The sequence below is a fragment of the Drosophila miranda genome, chromosome 2 (assembly GCF_003369915.1).
Source record: "Drosophila miranda strain MSH22 chromosome 2, D.miranda_PacBio2.1, whole genome shotgun sequence".
In the NCBI taxonomy this organism is placed as follows: domain Eukaryota; kingdom Metazoa; phylum Arthropoda; class Insecta; order Diptera; family Drosophilidae; genus Drosophila; species Drosophila miranda.
Window position 1 is genome coordinate 662162 of NC_046675.1, and position 24443 is coordinate 686604.

General features: G+C 50.5%; 1 protein-coding gene across 2 annotated transcripts in view; it reads right to left on the reverse strand.

Moving 5' to 3' along the window:
* LOC108154915 (protein similar) overlaps positions 1–24443 on the reverse strand; it is a 64315-nt gene that overhangs the window by 37597 nt on the left and 2275 nt on the right. The window contains exons 1-7 of one of the 2 annotated variants that reach the window (XM_033389413.1): positions 21346–22056; positions 17562–17749; positions 17268–17497; positions 16971–17189; positions 16733–16899; positions 16559–16665; positions 1642–1783 (exon numbers count right to left, since the gene is read on the reverse strand). In XM_033389413.1, the coding sequence (XP_033245304.1) occupies positions 1642–1783; positions 16559–16665; positions 16733–16899; positions 16971–17189; positions 17268–17497; positions 17562–17749; positions 21346–21851 (1559 nt within the window). In that variant the 5' untranslated portion in view covers positions 21852–22056. Of the gene's footprint in view, positions 1–1641; positions 1784–16558; positions 16666–16732; positions 16900–16970; positions 17190–17267; positions 17498–17561; positions 17750–21345; positions 22057–24443 lie in introns of those variants that run through there. The other variant, XM_017285374.2, reaches the window with a different exon arrangement.

The window sequence follows — 24443 nt, forward strand, 5'->3', positions numbered from 1 at the left end:
GGCGGAAAAAACACAGCTGCTCTACCTGAGATTACCTAAAATCAAAGCAGCACACATATAGAGATCAAAACAAGATAAGAGCGCAGGCACTCCTCTCCTCACTAGTACTGTTGGGCGGTAGCAATGAGGAGAGCAAAACGCACACAAAGCTTCGCGCTCTCAGCGCTCTTTTGCTCTCTTTTCTTCTGCTTCAGCCCCTGCAAACAGTGCGTAGTCAACAATTACACAATCGATTCCCGAGTCGTCGTTCCATCGGCAATTGAATCATTGCCTGATTGACGCAGTTAACAGAACAATATAGTCAGCCAGAGAAGGAGAGGGGGAGAGCTAATCACATGCTGTATCTGAATTAAAAGCAAACTGTCAGCATTCATTTGCACCGCTCGACTGCATCCATACGACGGCATGTGCACACATACTCGTACAGACAGGAGGGGAGTGGGGGAACTGCTTGCTAATCAGGGGGCGTGTCGTTACCGAAAATACATTTGCCAAAGTGAAAGTGATGATGATGTATCCGAATTAATGAAACCATATAAACAATGTATCCAAAAACCGGGGCACGAGGCTCTAACGACAGTGTGGGGTACAATTAAAAACAAATTTTCAGTCCCCCAAAAAAAAGAACAATATACCCGTATATGCCCCTTCCCGTTCCCCTCCCCTTCTGGGCTTCCAAGTGTGAAGCGGCAGCAAAGAGGAAACAAATGAAACAATGCACAAATATTTGCTCATACACGCTTAAATTAAGTAAATACAAATTTATTTGAGGTACTTACCCGCCGACCTGAAAGAGGAATAAAAACGGAGGAGGAATGTTGTTCTAGGGAGCTGATGCCGCTGCTGCTGGCACGACATCCAACAATCGAGGGATGGGAGGGGGCGGATAAAATGTGCTTCTCGAGTGTCTGCTGAGGTCATTAGAGAGCCGCTGCCGCTCTGACAGAGCTGCCAGAGTTGCCATTGTTAATTTGCTATTCAATGTTGACCCGAACGTGGCCACACGCAACGGCCATAAAAACTGAATTCAAATAACAAATAAAAATTCGATATTCGATATTGAAATTGAAATAAAACGCTAAAAGGAAAGTGCACGAGGCGGAATTGTGCTTGAAATATGGATATGGAAATTGATGGAAACTTCCCCCCGGAGTGGGGAACGGAGTGGAAAATGTGGGCCACATCTGCGGCTGCGGCTGCGGCTGTCAATGCGACGGACAGAAAGACAATAATTGACGGATTAGAAAAGCAAATCAATTCCGCAGACTGCCTGCAGACGAGAGCGATTCTCCGCTCCAGTGAGCGCGCTTTTGTGCAAATTTCCAGCACACGCACACGCCTAGGCCCCTCCCCGCCCGCAGCAGGCTCCCCCTTGCCGACAGTTGGAAATATTTCGAGGAGGAGGAAATTAAATTCGGTCGATTAATAATGAAAAAGTGGAGCAGCGGCTTCCGTTTGCGGCTTAATTAAAAGATAAAAACGTGCCCCCCACCCCCAATATGTAACGAGCAAATATCCGGCATTGTTTCGCCCACCCAAAATCCAATCCCCTAGTGGCTCAATTCGGACTCGACTCAATACCCAATTGAAAATTCTACGGTTAGTACAGAGTATTTTTGAATTACTTGAACGACGACTCACCTTATAACGTAGTTCACGCAGACGACGCTCTGGGGCTTCTGCTTGTCGTAGACGATTGTGGCCTGGCTGACGATCCAGCAGTAGCCTCCGCATTTTCCCAGGAAGCGGTACCGACAGGTCTCCCCCTGTCCCTTGCTCAGCACTGCAAAGAGAGAAAGAGAGAGAGAGAGAATGAATAACAATTAAATTATTATTGTTATAAACAAATCTCAAGCTCAAGTTCTAGATCTACTTTGGGGTTCCGCTCTTGGCAGACAAATCAAATTACAACCACAGCGAAAATCGCATCCACAAAAACCACAAACAGAATCTTCTGCGGTCTACCGCTCGCTCCCTCATAAAAATGTGGCTCTTGAACCAGATCCAACCTGAAATATCAACAATTTTGAGGGCATTTTAGATCTACTCCCCCCAGGAAGTACTCCCCACCCCTGCTGGGGGGCTGGTTGGCAAATTGTCAAGTCTCAAATTACGGCGCCAAAAGCGCTCGAGCATAAAAATTAAATAATAGCAACTTGCGAAGGCAGAAACGGGACGACAGGGAAGGAGGGATTTGGGCATTTGATTGAGCCTTTGAATATGTCCGTGTGCGTGTGCGTGTGCGTGTGGGTGGGCATGGAGCATTAGGCTTGGGGCAAGACATCAACGAGGAAACGTTGCCAAGTAATTTGGCTCAACGAGGACGCCACATAAACTCGATTTTAATTAAAACCCACCAGAAATAAAAACCCCAGTAGGAATGTATGGGTGTCGCGGCACACGTGCCTCGACACCGTGCTCGAGTACCGAGCATGCCAGAAAAAGCCCAAAGGGTTTTAGCATTAATAGCAATCTGTAATACTTTAGATATGATTATTGTTAATAATTCCACGTTTTCGGTTTTATCGCAGCTTCAAAATTGCCACACAGACAAACAAATCCGAAAAAATAACGAAAATGTGCGTGTGAGCATGAGGGAATCGCGTGAATATCAATCGTTAAAGGCCCGAGATTAACGAAATTAACAGCTACAATTGGAATGGAGAACTGGTCGCAACTTCCTGACAATTCTTACTGCAATTGCAGCGACAACAAACGATGGTTCAAGGTGTTGATCATCGAGGAGACACAGGTGGTCGACACCTGATAGATTCCAGAAACAGATGGATTCTACCTTTCGAAACGGATCTAATGACAGATCTTATAGGCATTTTAATTGACGAAATAACTATCTAGACTCCTATAGTCCTATAGAAAAATACTTCCTTCTGTTACTGGCATTTGCATACATATCCACGAATCAAATACACCCCTGTAACCCTGCCTGTAATGAGTATCCCTGGTATAAAAACACAGAAATAAAATAAATATAAACCCACACACAGAGAAAAGCCTAGGTAGAGGCACAGATACAGGCTGTGTGACAAAAGCCGCGTCTTGCCTGGAAATCGTTTCAATCACATTTTATGGCCGCCACAGCCAGCGGCAGAAAACATAAACCAAACAGAGAAAAAAGCGATGAAAATTCATAGGAATTTGGAAAGGCAATTGAAATTCATGGATGCCCTCCAGGCTGCCGGGTCCTGCAATGGGGATTAGCCTAATTGCAGAGCGTCACAGGTGCACACGGGCAGAGGCACCCCCTGACCCGCAAAGAGAGGGGAAATATGGTACTTTTGTATAAATCTCAAGGAATCAATTGAATTAGAGGCCAACCACAGTTATGTGGGCAGTGTAGGGCCAGGGAGAGCCCAACCAACTGGAAGCCAAGCTTCGCATACAGCTGGGAACGCACTGTACATCCAAAACTTTCGTCTCATTCTCCGATTCATTCATTCATTCCTTGAGTTAATTCGAAATCAGAAGCAGAAAATTAGTTTTCTTCCCGCCGTTCGAGGCGTGGCTTAGTGGAAAACTCTTGCGCCAGGAGGCGGAGGCAGGAGTCAGGAGTCAGGGGCATCCTTGAGGGAATGGGACAATTATGCGGGGTCATTAATAAGACAACATCTAAAGAGGCCGCGGAGTCCGAGTCCGAGTCCGAGTCCGAGTCCTGCGCGTGGTGACAGCTCCCCGAGATTGATGCCAGACATACAGACATATGGTACATGTGTGCAGGATGGCAGGAGTCCCTCAGGAAGAGATGTGTCCCTCAAAAGCATTCCACACAAAAGTATCGTGTCCTGTGGCCCCCCCCCCGCCTGCGCCACTGCAGTGCTCAGACGATTGCCATTTGGCAGTGTTTATGTGGAATTAGCAAAGTGAGCAGCAGACAGAATCAGAATCAGAAGCAGAAGCTGAGGCAGAAGCAGAAGCAGAGCGAAGGCAGGACCCAGACACAGACACAGACACAGACCGACGGCAGCTGCAGCTGCAGCTTCAGGAACCTTCCTTCCAGCAGTGAACTTGATTTGCCCTCAGCCAAGGACTTTTCCCGGCTGCACTGTGCGGCATGCAGCAGTCGCTGAGACGGGAAATATTAAAATATCTACGCGCGGCAGCAAAGATCATTTATCAGCAATTTTTAAGCAACATTCCTGGGCTGCTGCTGCTGCCACCGCCCCTGTCCCTGCCCCTGTCCCGTGCCCTTGTCCCTGCCACACCATTGCTGCATCCACAATTTATGAACACGAATGCAATCCGCTTTTCGCATGGCAATGGCCATGGCAGTGGCAGTGGCAGTGGCAATGGCAATGGCATTCCCAGGACCTTGCCACAGAAGGAAGGATGCCCAGGAAGGATGCAGGCAGGCTGCCATTTGTACAAATAATCAAACAGGGAGAAGGAGCAAGAGACTCGACTCCGAATGAAAGACAAACATCAAAACCGCATTCAAGGTTATGTATCACAGGCGAAGGATGGGCCCGGAATGCAGGGGAGGACTCGCAGGATGCACTCCCACACACACACACACACACACACACGCACACGCACACTGGTCAGACACGCTCGAGTACACGGGTAAATCCTCGAGGCAACATAACAGTAACAGTAAATCATCATCAACCCCGGGGGGCACGGTGGGATGTGCTCGAAGCAGCTCCTGCGCTTCGGTCTCCGTCCTGGCCCCAGTCCGCGCTGGCCAGTGGCCACTGTAGCGCTCCGCTCGTGTGTGCTCCCCGCCTTGATTGTCTGACCAGAGTCCGGCATGGCTAAGGATCCCCGGGCTGCTGGGGGGGAGGGGCAAATCACATTGGCACAAGTGGATAAGGAAATAAATGTTGGCTGTTTGGCTGTTTGGCTTTGGCGCTCCTGCCCAAAGGATGTGCGCATAAATCAAGGATTTGTTTGCGGATTCTCTTGAACAATCCAATCCAAACACCCAGCCCCTTCTATGGGGGTGCTGCCACCCCCCGAAAGGTAGTTGACTTGACAGTCGCCTTAGACTTGAATTTAGAGACGCACGTAGCACGTAGAGGAAGCATTGACCTTTTGCCTAGGGGCAGGGCCGAGGCAGGGGCCACGTGGCGTATGCGTAATCCGATCTAATTGAATTAAGCCCCGACATAATACCCCCCACCCACCCACTGATCCGAAATCTAGAATCTAAAATCTGAAATCCGCTTTCTGCAAGTCAATATGTGCTGGGATTTGTATGCAAATCGCTCTCCTTCGGGCAGCTCAAGGCGGAGGACTCTCCGAGCGAAGACGGACGCCAGTCGTGTGGAAAATTGCATTTCGTCGCTACCTTTGTTGCGGCAGTGGCACCGCCAGGGGTAGTGGCAACGACTTGAAAGGGTTTCCCCTCCAGGCATAATGCAAACTTACTGCCAGGGATCCCAGTAATGCCCTGGTAATGCCCATAAATGGCTTAATGAATGTTCCAGCGGGCAGCAGTCAGCAGGCAAGGGTTCAAAGGTCAGGCGGGACTCCCTGCCTTCCTTCCAGGAGTAGGCCAAGTTTTGCGGCTAGGGCCAGAATATTTCATGAGCGTCTCTGCGGCTCTCTGCGGGTGTACAGCCACACATTGTACGTGTGGCATGTGGATGTGTGCCTTGGGAAAGGACACTTTCGGTTGGACCTTTATGGACCGCCTGCAGCGTCCTGTGAAAGTCGACAAGTTTGTCCTTCGATGGAACCCATTAAAAACTACTCAAAATGTCAGCGGGTGTGTCACCGCACTGTGGCGCAACCACAAGGGGCAGGCGGGGAGGGGTGCGTGGGCATGCCACAACGACACAAAATGCTACACAAATTTGTTCAATTTGCAGGGAAGATCACATGGAAAACCATCCATTTCCACTTGGAAATCCGTGCAGAAAAGGAAACGCAAGAAAGAAAAGCAAAGACGGAAACAGGCAGCGACTGGAAAAGCGGAAGAAAAAAGTTAATTGAAAACAAAAGTCGGAAAGAATTTGCATATATATTTGTCGTCGCTCTGTGCCTCTGCCTCTGCCTCTGCCTCTGCTGCGACGTGCCGCAAGTCAATATTTATTTATGCGTGCGGCACAAATTTAAATGATTTAAGAGCCCCGCCCCAGCCCCCGCCCCCGCACCAGTCCCCGCGAAAACTAAAGTGCAGCTCCCACTCCCTCCGGTTTTTGCATTAATTAGAATTTAACAAAAATAAATGTCGGGTAATTGAAAACTTGTGCCAAAATCTACAGTCCCTGCCCCTGCCCCTGCCCCATCCCCTGCCCCTTCCCCTGCTCATTACGCTCCTCCTTCTTTTGGTGTTTAAGTTCTCTCAGATTCCATTCCATTATGCTCATTAATTCCATTCATTTCCCAAAAGCAAAGCGGGGGTATCTAAAGGTGTAAGAAGGTATCTCTCTCTCTGCCGCCCCCCTGCCACCTGCCCCTGCCCCTACCCCTGCTTTTAATTAACTCAATTTGAGCGTTAAGAAAGACATCATCAGGAGGCATCCATTCAGACAGGAGCCAGAGGGGCAAGGCAGGAGCACATCTGCGGCACCTTCCCCGCCCAGAAAGTTATCAATCCTCAATCGTGGATCTCTTCAATCTTCCATTTTCCAGAGCGAGGAGCAGGAGAGATCCCTATCGGGACTGGGATCCTTTGGAGCGGTGCCCCTGGCTCTGTGGAAACAATTAAGTGTTGATGCTACCCCATTTTTTTGTTGACTCTGTGGCGCCACAGCTGCAACTTTATTAAGCAAAAATTTAATGGCGGTTGCTGGCTGGCTCCTTCCTCTGTCTTCCGCTATTCCTGCTCCCCTTCGCCGCTTTTCGTTCCTGTCGTTTTTCATTAGCCCCACCAACTGACTTGCAACAATTGTTGCACACACACACCCACACCGCGCCACACCCAGCAACACCGAAACAAATAACAAACTTTGGCTGCAACATTTGTCCGTTCTTTTTCTCGCTTTTTTTCGCCGCTTCATGTTGTACAATTAGTTTGCCACCAGAGGAGTCCACTCTCTCTCTCTCTCTCTCTTTCTCTCCCTCTCTCTCTCTCGTTTCACGCTTCTGGTGTGTCCATTTGCCAAATGTCTAATTGGACTTGCAAAAGATTTCTACAGAGATTTGGGGCAAGTTTTTTCCATCTGCCACGCACCAGCAGAGTCCCCATCTCCCCCTTCTCCTGCTCCTTTTCCTTCCTTTTTGGGGCTTTATTAATAATTTCAATGGGCCTCTGGTCGAAACCCGTAAAAGGCCTTCCTTCGTTCATAATTGAATTGTGTGTCTATCAATCAATATTATTTGTGGGACATTCGTGGGTCGAAATCCTTCTTTGGGGCGGGAAGCCGAGAAGCCGAGAAGCCGAGAAGTCGAAAAGTGTATGGCGGCACTTGAGGCAAAGTGCTGCGGCAGGCACATAAAAAGAAGTAAAAACTAAAAGAGAGCAAGCACCGCGGCAAAGAGGAGCTTCCTCCGAGGTAGAACACAAAATTTTATGACGCATCTAAATGCTCTGCCCCCCGCAGGGCCATAGCCACACCACTCGCAGAGTGTTCCTTAAATGTCAATCTATCTGTTCGTCTATGTGCGAGTGTAAGAGTGTGTGTCTGTCTCTGTCTCTGTCTGTCCGACTGTCAATTCAAGCAGCAATTGCAGCAGCAGAGGAGCAGCAGCAGCAGCAGCAGCAGCAGAGACAGAAGCAGCAGCGACAGAGACAGAAGCAGAGGCTAAATGCGTTGAAGGAAAATTTCATTTGCAGATATCGTGCTGTCATTTAATAAACGAAATGTGAGACACACACACACCCACAGACAGAAACAGTTACAGAAAGAGGGAGAGCGAGGGGCTAAAGGCAGACAGAAGAAACGCAGCGATGCAGTAACAGATATTGGCAACACTTTTCACACAGACACTGCGAATGGACCGGGGAGTGGGAGCGGGAGCGGGAGAGCCACACACATGTAAAGGAAGTGCGGCAGACTGGAGAGAGAGACAGAGAGAGTGCGAGAACAAACCAAATGCTGAGCGACAGCCACAGGCAGAGCAGCAGCAACAGCGGCAGCAGCAGCAACGCCAGCAGAGGCTCACTCGTGAGCGAGTGGGAGAGCGGGAGAGCGAAGATTGAGCCCTGGCCGCATTCACAGCGGGACATCATCGCAGGCAACGCGTGTAGGTGAATGCACCCATTGTATAACTAAACTAAAGCACAAGAAAGGGACAGACAGACAGGCGGACGGACGGACAGAGAGACAGAAGCTCTGCATCTACTACAACTAAATATATATATATCCACGCAATGTGTGCGTCTGTGTGTGTAAATCCCGCTCGTCGCAAACTAAATGCCAATTTCAGAAAATGACGCGGAAAAAAGAACGAAAAAAACGGTGTGTGTGGGTGGCTGACACGCAATGATCCGCATGAGGAGGAGGAGGAGCAGCAGCCGGAAGGAGGGAAAAGTGGAGCTGGGGGCAGCTCAAAGCCCAAGGCGGATACCTTAGCCCCCACTGCCGTCCTCCCCGCCAAATATGTAATTGACAATGACAGAGCGCCAAAAGACCAGTCAGCCACCGCCAAAAGCAACAAAATTTAAAATCATTTTCATGTCCAAAAATCAACGAACGACGGGACGACGGGAGGGGGGGGCGCCAGATGGAAGGAAAAGGTGCCAGAAAATGCAGGTAAACAAAGTCCACCCTCCCCCCCCCCCCCCGTGGATATTAGTGCAAATCACTAAGAAAATAAACACGAAATAATCAGCAAATGAAAGCAAAAACCGAAATTGATATTGATGTGGAGAGAGAGCACGAGGGATTGGGCATCCCCATTGGACGGAGAAGTCAACACTTCATTAGAAGCCCTACGGGCCATGCCCTCTGACCCCAATCCACAGCAGGGAACAGGGGACGGGGGACTGGGGGCAAATATTTTGCCACTTTACACGACTTATTTAGCGCCGACGGATCAAAGTGTGGCCAAAAGTAGCAAGCGGCTTTTGATTGATTGAGAGGCAGTCAGCCGCCCCCAGGGTGCGGACCCGAGACGCAGCCCCAGGACCCAAGTCAAAAGGTTTTTTGTTAAGCAAATTGTGGATGGCATTGTGGAAAGGTTTTTGTGCCTCAGTGGGGCAGAGTGGGGACGAAGGCTGGAGCACATTTTGTATTCGATTGTGAAGGGATTTGCAAGGGGATTTCCAGGGGATGCAGACAGTGAGAGCTGCTTACAAACAATCCTGGTTCCATTATTCAGCAGCTTTCATTCATGAGTATTCACTGTAACAATAGGAGACACAGGGAAAGCTTAAAGCTACTATACAATAAGTGAATGGCCTTTTCTGGCACTCTCCTTTAAGAGGCCCATCAACCCCGAGTCTTCGATCCGTGGTCGTTAGCCTGGCACTTCTAATCTCCTAAGTTCCAAACGTTGACTGCCCAGAGGATCAGATCCCAGTCTCAGCAGCAACTATTGGGGAGCATCACTAGGGTCGTGTGAGGATTGAGTGGCGCACTCGGGTTCTGAGCGACAGCGCGAAGGCAACCGAGTGAGTCCGAGTGTAGTACTGCAGCACAACCCAGCTCCCGACTGTTCCCAGCTGATCCCAGATGTAATCCCCGCAGGAGGGCGCTAGCGAGTCTCCGGGCTCGAGAATGCAAAAACAAAATACACGCAGCTGTGCGAATGGCGTTCGATTCGAGTCTCGCTGTTCTCTCGGGTGGTGTTTCGTTGTCGTTGCACCCCGAACCCTGAGTCTTCACTGTACTGTAGTCCCTCGCTTTCCTGCCACAGCAACAGAAAGTGTTGCATAGTTTCAGGCTCATCGGCACTTCTCCCGTTATCAATACGACTTGTGCATGCAATTTCTCTTCTCCTTCTTTCTCGCTTGCCTAAGCACATTTATTCGTTTTGTCTGACAGAAGCAAAGCAGAGGAAGAAGATGGAGGAGAAGGAGGAGAAAATTGAGAACGACACTCATCAACACACACACACACACACACACACACAGATAGAGGCAGAGGCAAATGCAGATACAGATACACCCTTTGAGAGTAGAGTGGGGCGGAGGGGGGCGAAAACCTCAACGAAAACTTAAAAAACGAAGCGCAGGAAAAGGCAAATCTCCGCTCTGCCCTGCCCTGCCAGCAGCCAAAAACATAAAACTTTGCACATTCATTGGGTTTTCTTCTTCTTGGGAGCTTTTCTTTTTCGGTGTATCTGTGTGTAGGTGTGGCTGCATCTGTGTGGAAAGAGTAGAGGGAAAACCGTTCGCCTTTTTTAATTTAATGAAAATTTTCCACTTGGTCGATTGACATTTTCTGTTCTTTGTCGTTCGCTGTGTCCGCCCCGGCCCCCGCTTCCGTGGCAGGGTGTTGCAAGCAAAGTTTCCTCTGAGGTTTGCCAAATAAACACACAAATTTACTTAGCTTTCGCACGCGACAGAGGGAGGAGGAGGCGGAGGAGGAGCAGGAGGAGGTCCTCTCACAGGATGAACAGAGGGGGAAAAAGGCGAAAAGTCGTTGCATTCTCTGCGGCGGCTGGCGCGAAACTTTTATCATTTTGCCTTTGTTTGGAGCGTGTAATCAAATGCATATTTGCATGCCACATCCCCAGCCCCAGCCCCTGCCCCTGCCCCTGCCGCAAGCCCCTGCCCCGTCCTGTAAGCTTCGCCTTTTGTACAATTTTCTGCAAGACTTGCGAAAAACTTGCAGAGGCGGCAAAACTTTCATTCCACCAGCGGCAGCGCACAAAAGTATGCAAGGCCCCCGATAAAGGCCAAAGACATTGCAGAGTAGAGTGAAAAGAGGGGGTAGAGAGGGGGGGGGTGAAGGGTGGATATCTATCTAGCCAGAAGGGGGGTAAACGATTCAAGCGACTATAAAGTCAATTAGCCAGCCCCATCCGCGACTCCAAGTGACATTAGAGCGGGCGGGGGAGAGGAGGGGAGGGGCCATAAAAGTGTTGAAGGAATCGAAATGAACTTCGGGAAATGTCATTAGGAGGGGGCACAGAGCACGGGGCACGGGGCACGGGGCACGGGGCACGGGCTAGTGGCACGCACATTAAATGTTATTAACGCATTTCCCCCCAGGAAGATGCAACCAAAGGAGGCAGGACAAGGCACCCATTGTTGCAGCAGCAGCGGCAGCAGTTCAATGGAATAGTTATCTAATTTGATATGCCAAACAGGACAGAGGCGACTCCCCTCCCTGCTGGAGAGAGGGGAGGCATTCAGGAAGGAAGTGGCATCAAATTGTTGCCACATTTGTTAGCAGCAGGATGTGCGGACCATCCTGACGTGACAATTGACTCGAGCACGTAGCAGGAACAAGGAGCAAGTAGCAAGCAGCAAGGATCAAGGAGCGGCCGCTGTACAGCTTTAAAGCGTGAAATCCTTGCCCCAAAACTGCCTGAAGGATGCGCGCTTCAAGGAGGAAAGTGCTGCATTTATGCATTCATCATCATAAGTCACTGCCCGGACACAGCGGACACAAATGAAACGAAATATCTGCAGACGGTAGATGGTAAACGGTAGATGGCAACGGTAGAGGTGCGCACACAGCCCAGAGCTCAAAGATGGCCAAAGATTCTCGGGCGGGGAGCCAGCAGCAAATAGAGCCATTCGGCTAAGCCAGAACACAGCCGGCAGCATCCAGCGAATGCATCCTTTGGGGAATGGATCCGCAGAACAGGAATTTCCACTTCCCCCCGCCTTGACGTTCCCCCAGCAACTAATGGCCTCCCATCCACATCCATCCACAGGATGCTGGAGCTCAGCTCCAGGCCCCACGCAGCTCACGTAGCCCCGGCATATTTAATAAACTCTGGCAAATTAAGCGAGCGCCTGCAGGCGACTCCAGGGTGGACTTCATAAATCAACAGGTACGAGGAGAGAGCCACGGCACGGCACCCCACGGCTCTGTTGCACTTGCAGTTCATTAACATTATCCAGAAAGACGGAAAGGGGCTTGAACTTTGGGCACCAATTGGGGGGGAGAAGGACGGACCTAAGCCTACAATATCTAACTCTATGGACTCTCTTCCGACTCCTGCAACCTGTTGAGCAGCCAGGGGAGGAGCAGGGAAACTCCTGTGTGTGTGGAAAAGTAATTTATTTGGGGAAAACTCCCGCAGGAAGCAGCTCCTAAGCACCACTGCCAGCCACATCCGGCGCAACTTTAAGCCGCATTTCCGCTCATGCAATTTTAATTTGTCAAATGCAAGCGACTCGGGCGGAGCAGCCGAAGAGGATGCTAAAATTAACTGGAAAATTTTACAATCCACGCGAGGCACCAGAGAGGGAGAGCTCAAGGATTACTACTCTCAGGGCAGACGAGGGACGGCAGAGGGCAGACGGTAGACGGCAGACGGCTGGCTGGCAGCAGCCGAAACGAGGACGCCGCCGTCGAGCCACTCGAATTGGACCATTAGTTTCGACGGCATTAGTTTGGCGCTTTCATGGCCCAGACGCGGCAGACGACGACGACGGCAACAGGAATAAATAAGAGACGAGCAGCGGGACGCTGATGTAGAAGGGGGAAGGCGGCAGGGGGCGAGCACTGGAAGCGAGTACTGGGCAGAGTGGACCACGAACCGCGGACCAATGTCGATCCCCTGGCGGAATTATGCATGTAATAAAATGCGGCGGCATCGACGGCAACTGCAACAACCCGTGCCGTGCCGTGCCACGCCACGCCCCAGTCCACGCCCACTCTCGCCGCGAACGAAATTTAAGTGCATTAACATAAAAAGTGCCAGTGGGCACAGTGGAGCGAGAGTAGACATGCATTCAAGAGAGGGCAGTGCTGCCAAGGTGCGCCAAAAAGAGATGACAGTGCTGCCAATCGGGGACAGAGGGGTTAGAGTGGGTTAGATCTCTGAACTCTGAACAGTGAACCAGGTCTACATTTGAGAGATGAAAACACATGTAGATTCTGTTCAAAGAGATGGAAGTGCTGCCAAGGCGAGCCAAGAAGAGATGACAGTGCTGCCAATCGGTGTGAATGCTCGGCAAAAGAGCCGACAGTGCGGCCAATGGTATAGAACGCCCGAACAGGAGAGCCTGCAGCCAGTACAAAACATTTAAACGAAGATTAAACTTGAGAGATGAAAACATTGATGCCTTTCCAAGACATGGCAGTGCTGCCTAAGCGTGAGACGACACTTTTTCATGCTCTCTGGCACCAGTGTGCCTGTTTTGCCCCCGAAAACAAGATAAATAAACTTTTGTGTGCAACTGTTTTGCGCGGAAGTGTCGGGGGGGAGGGGAGGGACACTGTAAAATAGGGGTGTAAGGAGGGCCCTACTCTGATGAGTGCAACGACTTGGCAGCACTAAGCGTCAGCATCATCGACACTTTTGGCAGGAAGCATTCGGTTCGGCTCGGGCCGAGCCTGGGCCAGACATGCCGCGCGACGTGGCACAGGAAGCTCTCGTCTGGCAGGGTGTCTCCCAGGGGCGTGTGCGAGTGCGAGTGTGTGTGTGTGTGTGTGCATCCTGCATGTGCATCCTGGTGCACGAGTCATTAACAGACTCGTAAACTGGCAGTTGCTTGTTATGTTGATTACACAACCGAAAAGAGAGGGAACCGGAGACGGGGAGAACGGACGAGCAGCAAATGGAAATAAAGTTGAAAAGCCAAAAGCTTGCTCTTGAAATCCTGGAATTTGGCAGACGATCATCAGGGGGCAGGCAGATGAAGTTTTCCTGCTGGGTTTACGCGGGATCCTGCTCCTCCATGGACGCAACGCGTAGGCCATCCCCCGCAAAGGATCCCCCAACAGGCACGTGCCTGTCAGCAGGGGGTCGGCCCCTCCTGTCGTGCCCCCAGGAAACCGTAGGAGATACAAACAAACAAACAGCAGAAACTCTGCTTCCTATTCCTCTGCTGCTGCCGCTGTTGCAAGAGTTGAAAGTTGAATGTCTGGCAAATGCCGCGGCAATGCCCCCGAATGCAGCAGTCACTGAAAATGCAATTCCCCCCTCTACTCCGCCCCCCCAACGAATCGAAGAACTTTTCACACGCAGCGCAAAATCTGCCAAAGCCACTTTTCGGTATTGTTTTTTGTTGCTTTTCCAAATTTATTGCAACACTTTTCTGCCACTGCCACAGCTTCAGCTCCATTTTCCCCTTATCTGTCCCTTATCGTCCGTCCGTCCGTCTGTCCGTCCGTCTGTCTGTCTCTCTGTCAGTGGATATTTATCTGCCACGTTAAGTTTACTCTGCCACTGCTCCTCCACTGCCACTGCTCCTGCTGTTGCAAGTTCTCCCGCTGCTGCTGCTGCTGCGATTCTGGGATCTTTTTCCTTGCGTTTCATAATTTTTCGCCTCGCGGCCAAATTGCCGTCTTTATTTGCAGCATGGAAATGCTCGAACGCAATTTCCCATTTCCATTTCCATTCCAATACACACCAGAAGGCAGAAGGCAAAGGATGGGGCATGCAGCGTCTCTCACGCGTTGGGAAAATGGTAAACGCTTCGAGATTTCTTTCACCCGCATGACATTTGCGATTTTCCGCACATTTTGCGTACTTTATTGAACTGTTTGTCACATGGCGTTTGGTATTTTGTGAGCTTTGCCACAGACACACACGCGCAGGAGAGCAGCTGCCCCACTCCCCACAGACACATGCACACATGTGGCACTCACAGTGGCTGCTGGCTGCTGGCTGCTGGCAAAAGGGCTGACTCAGTGGCCCATAGTTTCTCAATTACGAGAGAGGGAGCGAGAGCCCATCGTCTTTATCGATGGGGAAAGCACTGTGGCCAAGGCAAAGCCATGTAAACTTTATGAAAATCAAATGGAAATAAAAACGGACAGCACTCATAAACAATAATACGGCGGAACACAGAACGGAACAAGCTTTCTGCTTCCTTCCGCCAGGGAGAGGAGGAGCAAAGAAGGAGCAACTTAATAAAAGCAAAAACAAAAATGTATGAAATACTTTTACGACTTTCGAAGACATTTTTACAACTTGCTGGCAAGTTTTTTGCTAACGATATGAGCGCCAAGCAGCGAGAAAGAGAGAGAGAGAGAGAGAGAGAGAGGGAGATCTAGAGAGGAGCAGCAGCAGATGCATCTGTAGGAGCCACCGTCTCCTACAGTGTCCCACAGTGTCCTGGTGTCCTGGTGTCCTGGTGTCCTGGTCAAATGGATACGTCGCATCATAAAACCGAAAGTCATTTCGCACAGAACGTGTCCGCCAGTGCCCGAGGGGCGGAGGGACGGAGGGACGGAGGGACGGAGGGGAGGGGCATGTGTCCAGCCAAGAAGCCAAAGTCATCGCAGCCAATAATAATTCCAATTGTAGTGCAGTGACAATTTTCTCCGACTTCTTCTCTTTTTTGGGTCCAAAGATGCACCCGCACTTTTGGCCACTTTTGGGTACAATGTACCCCGAACAATGGTCAACAGAAAGGAGCGGCAGGAGCGGCAGGAGCGCCAGCAGCAGCGGAGTTTTTATTGCCCAACGTTGGCATTTTAAGTGCACCATGGAAGCATGCAACAGCAGAGCCAGAGTCAGAGCTGGAGCCGGAGCGGCAGAGGCAGTGGCAACATTATTTGGTCAATGTAGACGACATGACGCGGCCATTAAGAGCAACAAATAAGCAAACAATAACATGAGCGCGGGGGGCGGCAGGGGGTTTGGGCAAAAGTGCTTAGTGCTGCGGTCCATGTCCAAGCCATGGCTTTAATCATGGCTTAAAGGGGGAGACCCCTGTCCAAACAACACACAAATGACTTCATTCCACACACAGAAACACTCGCAAATTTATCTATTGATCGGTTCAAGATACTTTGGCTTATGAAAATTGATTGCAAATGCGCGCCGAGGGCTCCGCCGGGCATGATAGGTGGTAATGGATTGCCAGGGCTGTGGCTTAATGGCTCAAGTGCGGAGCCCCCCGCCTGCCTGCCGTGCAGAACCGAATGTCATGCCTAATCAGTAAAACATAATTTAGTTGTAGCTCTGCACCCAACCCCTCTCCCCTGACAGCAGTAGCCGGGGAACGGAATTCATGGAAACATAATTGAATCACAGCCTCAAAAGTTTTTTGTCACCGAAGCGAACAGAGATTTCCGTTGTCTCCCGTCCACTGTCTCCTTCCCCTCGTTTCTCCATCGCGCTCGCTGCCTGACCAATTCATTTAGTTTCGCAAAAGCTAATTAGCAACTAAAGTGAAATTAAAGCAGAGCCAGAGCCAGAGCCAAGTCACAGACTAATGGCCTTTGTCCCTCCACTCCACGCCACGCCAAGCCACTCCACGCCTCTCCACTCCCTCCAATCAGAGAGACGGAGGGAGAGGTGCTACAACTAATTAAATGCAATAAGCTATGGCAACTGCTGCTGCTGCTGCTTCGACGTGGAACAGGTAATGTTCTCGGACGAGTGACAACTTTGTTTTGATGCGCAGGACTCTCCGCTTCCTGTTCCTGCTCCTGTCTCCGCGTGCACCGCTTCGTGGCGGAAACTAACGAGGAACGGGCTTTAATTTGCACATTTAAGTAATTAGTTTGGAATTAGTTGGTCTGGTCTCTGCCTGGCCGTTAGTTTTAATGAACTCGCGAGTCCGGCGTCCACTCACCGCTCTTGAAGGTTGCCATGAGGCGTTCGGAGTCGGCTCCGTGCTGGCAGACAAACAGCGAAGTGTCCAGTAGATCGTTGGGCGCATACCCCAGCAAGCCCAGCATCCTGAAAGATCAAGTCGAAAGTTAGAAAGGGGCTCTCAGGGGTTCGCTCAGTGGCGGAGGAATCTCACTTGTCGTCCACGTAGGTGAAGCGCATGTCCAGCGAGTGCTTGGTGAGGAAGGTGCTGGTGCCCAGGGGTATCTCGATGTTCGAGGGGTGCGGTATGGGTCGCCCGATGGCAATGAGCACACGCTCACCCTTGCCATTGACCACCAAGTGTCCCGTGATGTGAATGACCTGCGAGAGGGTCACAGAGATTACAGATTACTCAGAGATCGCACAGACAGCGTGACAGATAGGTATCCCACCTTGTAGGTGGCACTCTTGATGTTGATGCTGCGTCCGCGGCTGGTCAAGGTGCACTTCAAGCGCACGAACAGGTCCCGATGGTGGGTGCTCACCCCGGACTCGAGCTGCTGCTCGTCCTTCACGGGCGTGCCGTGGCGCTTCCAGCTGAGGGCCTCCTTGATTTCCGCGTGGTCGCACTGATGCGAGTACTCCCAGATCGGCTGGCCCAGAGTGTCGATCTGCCAAGAAGGGAGCGGAGCGGAACGGAACGGGTTAGAGCATGCAGTAAGGATCTACCACCTTCAGGATGCACTCACCTTTGTGATGCCCAAGTGCTCGACCACGTTCTCGGAGACGTAGGTGATGTCGCCCTCGTGGGAGAGCACCAGCAGGAACCCGTCCATGGTCTCCTTCAGCAAATGGCTGGCCTCTGCGGTGCCATCGAGCCACTCCTCGCTGCTCAGCTCCAGCTTAGGCTTCACCTCGGGCTCGTCGATGTCCTGCTTGATTCCCGATGGTGCCTCTTTGCAGTCGCGCAAAGACGGCACTGAAACGAATGAATATTCATGAATGATTCATGCATTCAGGGAATGACAACGAAAAAGACTCACCAAACTGCAGCATCTCGCGTATCTTGAGGAAGGCGATTGTGATGCGCATCACGGAGGCCTTGTCCAGCTGATTCACATCGTCGTTCTTCAGGGGCAGCACCTGCGAGAGCTCCATAAAGATCTCCGTCTCCTTGGAGCGGCGACAACGGGCCGCATCGCGGGACTTCTCCTTGCGCTTCTCGTTGTTCCTGAAACGGGGCACAAGAGAGAGGGGAGAAATGAGTACAGATCGCACAGATCACGTAGGCCACTCTTCGGAGAGCAAAGGGAGGCTGCTGGGATGCGTGCTGCAATCAATTGCTGCATTTGATTGGATTTGATTCAATTCCGCGCGACACACAACGGCGTTCGCAATTTTTCAATTGAGCGGCAAAAAATTCGCTTTTCTGCGAGCCTCTCGTCGGAGGCCAGAGTTCATGGCAGCCAGAGACCACTCCAGAAAGAGAGATCGAGAGAGAGAGGGAGAGAGAGAGGGAGAGAGAGAGCCCTGACCTACCACGACTCTCAGGTATTTGTGGTTTCTCTTTTCGCGGGGGTTTAGGGAAGTGTCACCCGAGGGGGGCCTAAGATAAGATGTGTTCCCGAGAAAATCCAAAATAGCCAGCAGTCACACGTTCGACTGATAAGGCCGGCTGGCTGGCCGGAGACAGAGACGGAGACGGAGACTCCGAGTGTAAATTTCACCAGTGGGAATATTTCACCAGAAGGGAGATCTCTGCTCTGCCGCTCAACGATCTGGCAACAAGCACCTACCTAGGGGTTTACCCATTGAAGTCTCTGAATCCCTCTCTAGAGGGGAGGGCACTGACCCCACACACAGACCCACGGACAGATACTATTTTGGGAAATTCTGCGAATGGCGGAGACATACCAAAATGTTTGCCAAGAAAATCTCGTGATGCCAAAGAGGTGGGGGGGGAAGCAATCCGACCAGCCCCAACATAACCCGTGTCTCCTCTACGTCAATAAAGCATATGTAATATTTATTTAGTAATTTGTTATTCATTCGCAAGTCCGAAGCTCGGAGAAGGGCGGGGGGGGATGGGCGGGGTAGGGGCAGACTTATATAATCCCTAGACATGACACGACGATGGCTTTCGCACGTAGCTCTCTCGTTGCTCGTGCGGCAGACAAATCGAAAGCCCAAATTCGCCAACGAAGCACTGATCGCCTCTCTTCCTCCCCCACCCACTGGGAGGGGAAAAAGAGCGGTCCCCCCACCTGGCAACAGTCGGGAGCCACAGCTGTCACGCGGAGACGGAGGCGGCGGCGGAGGAGGAGTGTGCGGCCAAAGGCATTCCATATCAGCCGCCGTAAGACAAAGGCAAGGAAAACTTGAAACTTCAATCTCCGAAAGCCCATTGCCAGGGACTGTCCATTATGGTGGGTTTGGGGGTATCATCTTGCCATTACCTCCACGAGTAGGGGGTATTACAGTTGGGGCCGTCATGCACACGACATGTAATTCGTTTTTTTAAATATTAGTCACTCTCTTTGGAAGCATAAACTCGGATGGAATTCACTTTCCGGCTTTCCAATTACGATATTTCGTACCATGTAAATCTTTATTAATAGTTAACAACCCTGGAACCATGCAGATATCAATAACACTTATCGAACTAGATCTTCCTACTAATCGTAGCAGATCTAATAGCCTCATGCCGATAGACTATGCTAAGCGACTAACTGCAAAAACAGAGACAGCCCTATGGGAAAAGCATGCAGTGAGAGCGAGAGGAGGCTATGACGAAAACAGGCATAGAAAGGGTATTCCACACTTCGTTGTACAACTTGGAACAGAGCTTTAATATCTTGTTTCTTTTCGGACAGAGAAAGAGAGAAGCAACCGATAAGTAGGGATTTTTCATTGTCAATCATTTTCCATCGGCTGAGGGGAAAAATACTTTAAAAAAACAGAAATCGAGGAGAGTGAAGCCTGAAATAAATGAAATGCAGCAGCCGCCGCCTTAGATAACTCTCGTATTATTTCAGAAGCCTATCAGTGGAGTATATTCGTATATTTTGATTATTTCGTGTATAAATAAATCATGTTTGTGCGCCAGAAACACGATAGCCGCGCGTGGGAGTCCCCCCATAGAAAGCGAGCGAGCGAACGGCTTCGACTGCATGCTAATGGCCTGCTTATACGGCGGGGACAGAGGGGGATAGAGGGGGACAGTGGGCGGAGCCATTGAATGCTCATTAGAACAGAAGCAAATATTTTGCTTTTAAATATTCAGAGAGTGCCGGCCAGCGGGCGGAATGGCATTGCCATTATTGTGGCTGTGGCTGTTGCTGCTGCTGTTAAGTATTTCCGCTCCAAAGCGCAGCCCCAAGGGGATCCGAAGGGGGTCCGATCCATGCTCCAACCGCGTGGTTACAGACCAGAACGAAGCGAAACGGAATGCTAGGCTCCAGGACAAGCCTTGAACCCTCCCACCGGGCGGGGATCGCGCTCTTCGTGGAGATACCGGGCCGGGCCGTGCTGCAGCCACTTTGAAATACAATCGGAGGCAGCCGTCTCAAGGTCATGCGGCAGTAAATAGCGGTAGCAAGAGCTCGGGGACGGGGAGATGTTTGGGCGGAGCATAAATCCATCGCGGGGGTCTGCATCTGAGGGTATCTGTGGATAGTCGAGTGCGGTGTCGACGATAACCGTGGTGCTGCACTGTACGTCAGTGGTTAGCCGCCATCTCATTAGCATTGAGACTGGGACTGGCAAACACCACATTTGCGGGCCCGAGGCGTGTGCAAAACGTAAACACGAATCTCATTTCCATTTCTGGCAACGCACTGGACGCCGCCTGAATGCAGAATGTCTCCAGGAAAGATCTGCGTCAATCCCCAAAAGAGAGAGAGAGAGATTGTTGTAAACGGAGACGGCGGGCGGCCTTCCTTTGTTGCCGACCTGCCACGTGCCCCAATAAATCATTTGGGAAACACCCAGCATACCAGTACCATATAGCGATCGAAGTAGATAACAGCAGTTCCACAACAAAAGAACACCCGCCATTCCGTCGAGTGGAAGGGTATATCCGATCAAATTTATAGGCATAAGGAATAGTCATGGAATGCCACAATGATTCAGGTGTAATATCTGCTTTCTGAAGAGCAATAATCCACTGATCTTCGAGGTCCTATAATAAGGTTACGTAATCGTTACGATTATACCAGAACCCATTTACTGCCCCGGGGGTATAGTAAATTGGAGAGTATTGAGAGCATGCTAGTCCCTCATAGGAGACTCTTTTCGAGAGCATCTTTGGGCGTACAACACTCGCGAATATGCCCCAGGATATAGTAGACTCATAGCAGGTATCCCTTCTAGGAGTGCATCTCTTTTCGAGTGCCTCTTAGGCGGTATCTAACAGTCGACTATAGAGCTCGCTCTCTTCTTCGATAGTTGAATTCTTTTATCAATCAGAAGATTGTGGGAGCAACTGAGGCATTTAAAGCACCCCCACCGTTCTTGGAAGCAATTATAGACCGCAATGAGAGGGAAAGTTCGCCCCCCCCCCCCCTCCCCACCACACCGCGTCTGTTCCGTTCCGTTCTGTTGGGGAAAACCTAGCGCGGACCTTGACTCACTGGAGCCTCAATTTTCAGCCTCTATCTTGCTGGCAGTCTGCGTCTTCGTCTGCGTCTGTGTGTGTGCATTCGTATCAAAATATTATTGTATTATAAAACGAACAACAAATAAGCATAGATAAGGGGTCTGTTCCGTTCCGTTTCGTTCCATCAGGTTCCCTTCGTTGGGGCTTGGGGCTGCTTCTCTGCCACTTACATAAAATCCTCGATGTCCACAAACTGCGAGAACTGGCAGGGCTGGGTGTCCGTGGGGGTGTAGCCGTAGCAGTAGGCGTAGCTCCAGGGGCGGCGGCTCTCCCGGCACGGCGTGGAGACGTTCAGCAAGCTGCCCCTTCCGCCCCGCTGCTGCTGCTGCTGGTAGAAGGCATGCTGCTGATGCTGCCCCTGCTGGTAGGGATGGTAGCGCATCCCCCCACTGGGACCCAGCATGGCGCCCACAAAGGGGCGCTGCTGCTGCTGCACCATGGAAGGGTCTGCTGCATTGTAGAAGGTGCCGTTGCTGAAGTTCACGGCGGGCTCATGGATCGGCATGCGGCCGTACACCGAGCCATTCCCGAGGGGCAGCTGCTGGCCTGCGGCTGCCTGTGGCTTCAGATCGCAGTCGAAGAAAGGATCCTCGCCGTAGAAGGAGGTGGAGGAGACGGTGCTCTCGCCGGGACAGGAAAAGTCGCAGTTTTCCCAGGCATTGCAGGAGTTGAACATGGAATCTTTCGCTGGAATCTCTCTATCCGGCTATGCCCATCGATGATTCCGCACCCAAAAAACACTAACGCACGCACACACACACACACACACACGCGGGCGTAGCTTCCACTGCTCTGATAACGGTACTGATAATGGCGCGTGGATTTAGTGTTATTTTGATTTGGCTTTTACTTCACTTAACGTTTTCTTTAGGCGGAGCGACTGAAAACACGGCGTACGGGAGTCCGGACTGCGAACGAGCGAAAGGTTCCCTGGCTCCCGAGCTACCATATTTATACCCGTTCCGGACGGACCCCGAAATCGCAATTAAAGCGAGCGGGACAGAGAGGGAGAGAGTCTGACATTAATGTCAGATTTTCTGCTCGTATCAGGCAGAAGTTCGCTATCCGGACAACTGCGCGACTCCGATAAGATAAAAGAAACCGAAACGAATGGAAAACAGAACAGAATTCCGTAGTGGAGCTGGAAGCTCGCTCACCACCCGCCCTCCCGTTCAGGGAGATAACGCCGCCTGGTCGCGGATGGGCAGGGGAGGGGTTCGGTAGCGAATTCAAATTGGAGGCACATAAATTACAACTAATATCAGTCCACGCCACTTGTCCGTTTGATAATTAAGAGCCTCCGTGCAGCGTGCACCGTGCGCCGTGCGCCGCGTAGCATACTTTGCAGCGTGGCCGGAAAAGCCCCAAAGGATCTCCTCGGTTGAAGCTGTTGCCAGGATGGAGCTGTCTGTGGCATGACTCACCCCCCTGCAGTAGCACCATCCACCATCCAGCAACAAGACAATGACTAAATATTTTGACGGACGCTCGGACGGGCCGGAACGGGCCGGGCCGGGACGGGCGTGTCGTCTGACGAATCTCTTGCTTCGGCGGAGAGCCCAGATTATAATTATCTATAGAGCATAATATAGTTAAATATTTAAATTAGTTTTGCAAACATGATGCGAGTAGGAAAGTGAAACAACGAGATAGCAGCGACGCGGCATCGCATCGCAACTAAAACTAAAACGAAAACTAAAATTATAACCGAAGGGCGGGAGGGGGGTAGGGACTGACAGCCCGGGGTCAAGAGCCCAACGTCTCCGGCTAAGGGAAATTATATGGTCCGTCCTGAATGTTTGCCTGAATGCTGCAATGCTGTCAGTCATGGCTGAAAGCAGCATAACCCTGGAGTCGAGTCACTCCTAATATATTTATTATTCAATGGAAACCTATATATGTATCATTAAAGTTTCATCTCAGAGGATCAGAGGATATACATATAACATTATTTCATTAATTTATTTGTCCCACTGTAAGCCGTCTATGGGCAGGCCACACACACTCTTAAAGCACGCACACACGGTGTACGCATACACGAACATACACGTTTGGACATGCACCACCCCGATCTCCGTGTATGCAATAATGTTGTGTGTGCACAATATGCATGTACACGCACACACAAAACGATTTCTCGAACGCATTAAAGGGGCATGAGTGTAACTGTGATTGGATGAATGCTGTGGATTAATGCAGGGCTTAAGGCAACCCTCGAATTTTGAATGATCAGAAAAAACGTATTTTTGCGCAATTTTGTACATCTTATGGTCCATTTTCAGACATACATACATATGTACATACATATGTATATAGTAGGTAATAATAAACTTTCCCTGCCAGCGAAAAAAAGAATCATAATTTACACCACAAATCTTACGCCAATTGCGATGTGGGGCCGAAGTTTAGATACCCTACAACAGCAGGCATAGCGATCGGTTCATGGATGGGTGTCCCTTTCCTTTTCTTTCATTCGCTTGCCCTCGTGTGTGCGTAGCAAACTTCTGATACGAAGCGTAATGGCCCGAGGGACAGGGAGATTAAAAGGCAATTCCTCTGCCACTGCATCATCGCTGGCTCTGCCGCTGCACAAGGTTCCATTTAATCGAAAAGAGCAGCAGCAGCCGAGAAAATCAACAACAAAAACAGAAGCCGAACAAAAAATACGAGAAGACGAGGAAATTACCAACAACAAAAACTCCACAAGACCTAATGCGGGACACAAACAATACCTCGCACGCCTCTCTCTCACTCGCACTCCACAATCCAGTGGGCTGATTCCATCCTCCATTCCCTCCCCGTGTCGTCTCATTTTTAGTTCGATTGCGCAAAAAGTAGGTCGTCGCTGGCCAGACAGAGGCTGTTGCTGCTGCGGCGGCGGCCCAGCAACAACAACAGCGCATATCATTTAAATATTTTACAATATACGTATGCACATGTACATGTATATGTACATATTATAATACACACATACATATGTGTGTATGCATGTATGTGCGTGGCATTTGTATGGTGTGTGCGTGTGTTTTACTTTTGTGCGTTGGTATTGGAATTTTATTTATTGTTGAGTTGTTTTTGTTTTAAGTTTTATGCGTCGTTTTCTGCGCCTTGTCTTTGCTGTTTATTTTGAATACCTTGGCAAAAGCGTTTAAACGAATTCAAACAAACTATTTCTATATACATAATTCTCGTCTCCCCCCACCCCCCCCCTCGATTGGACCCCATTCCATGTTTATACATACTTCCCTTGCGTTTAAGGTCGAGATCA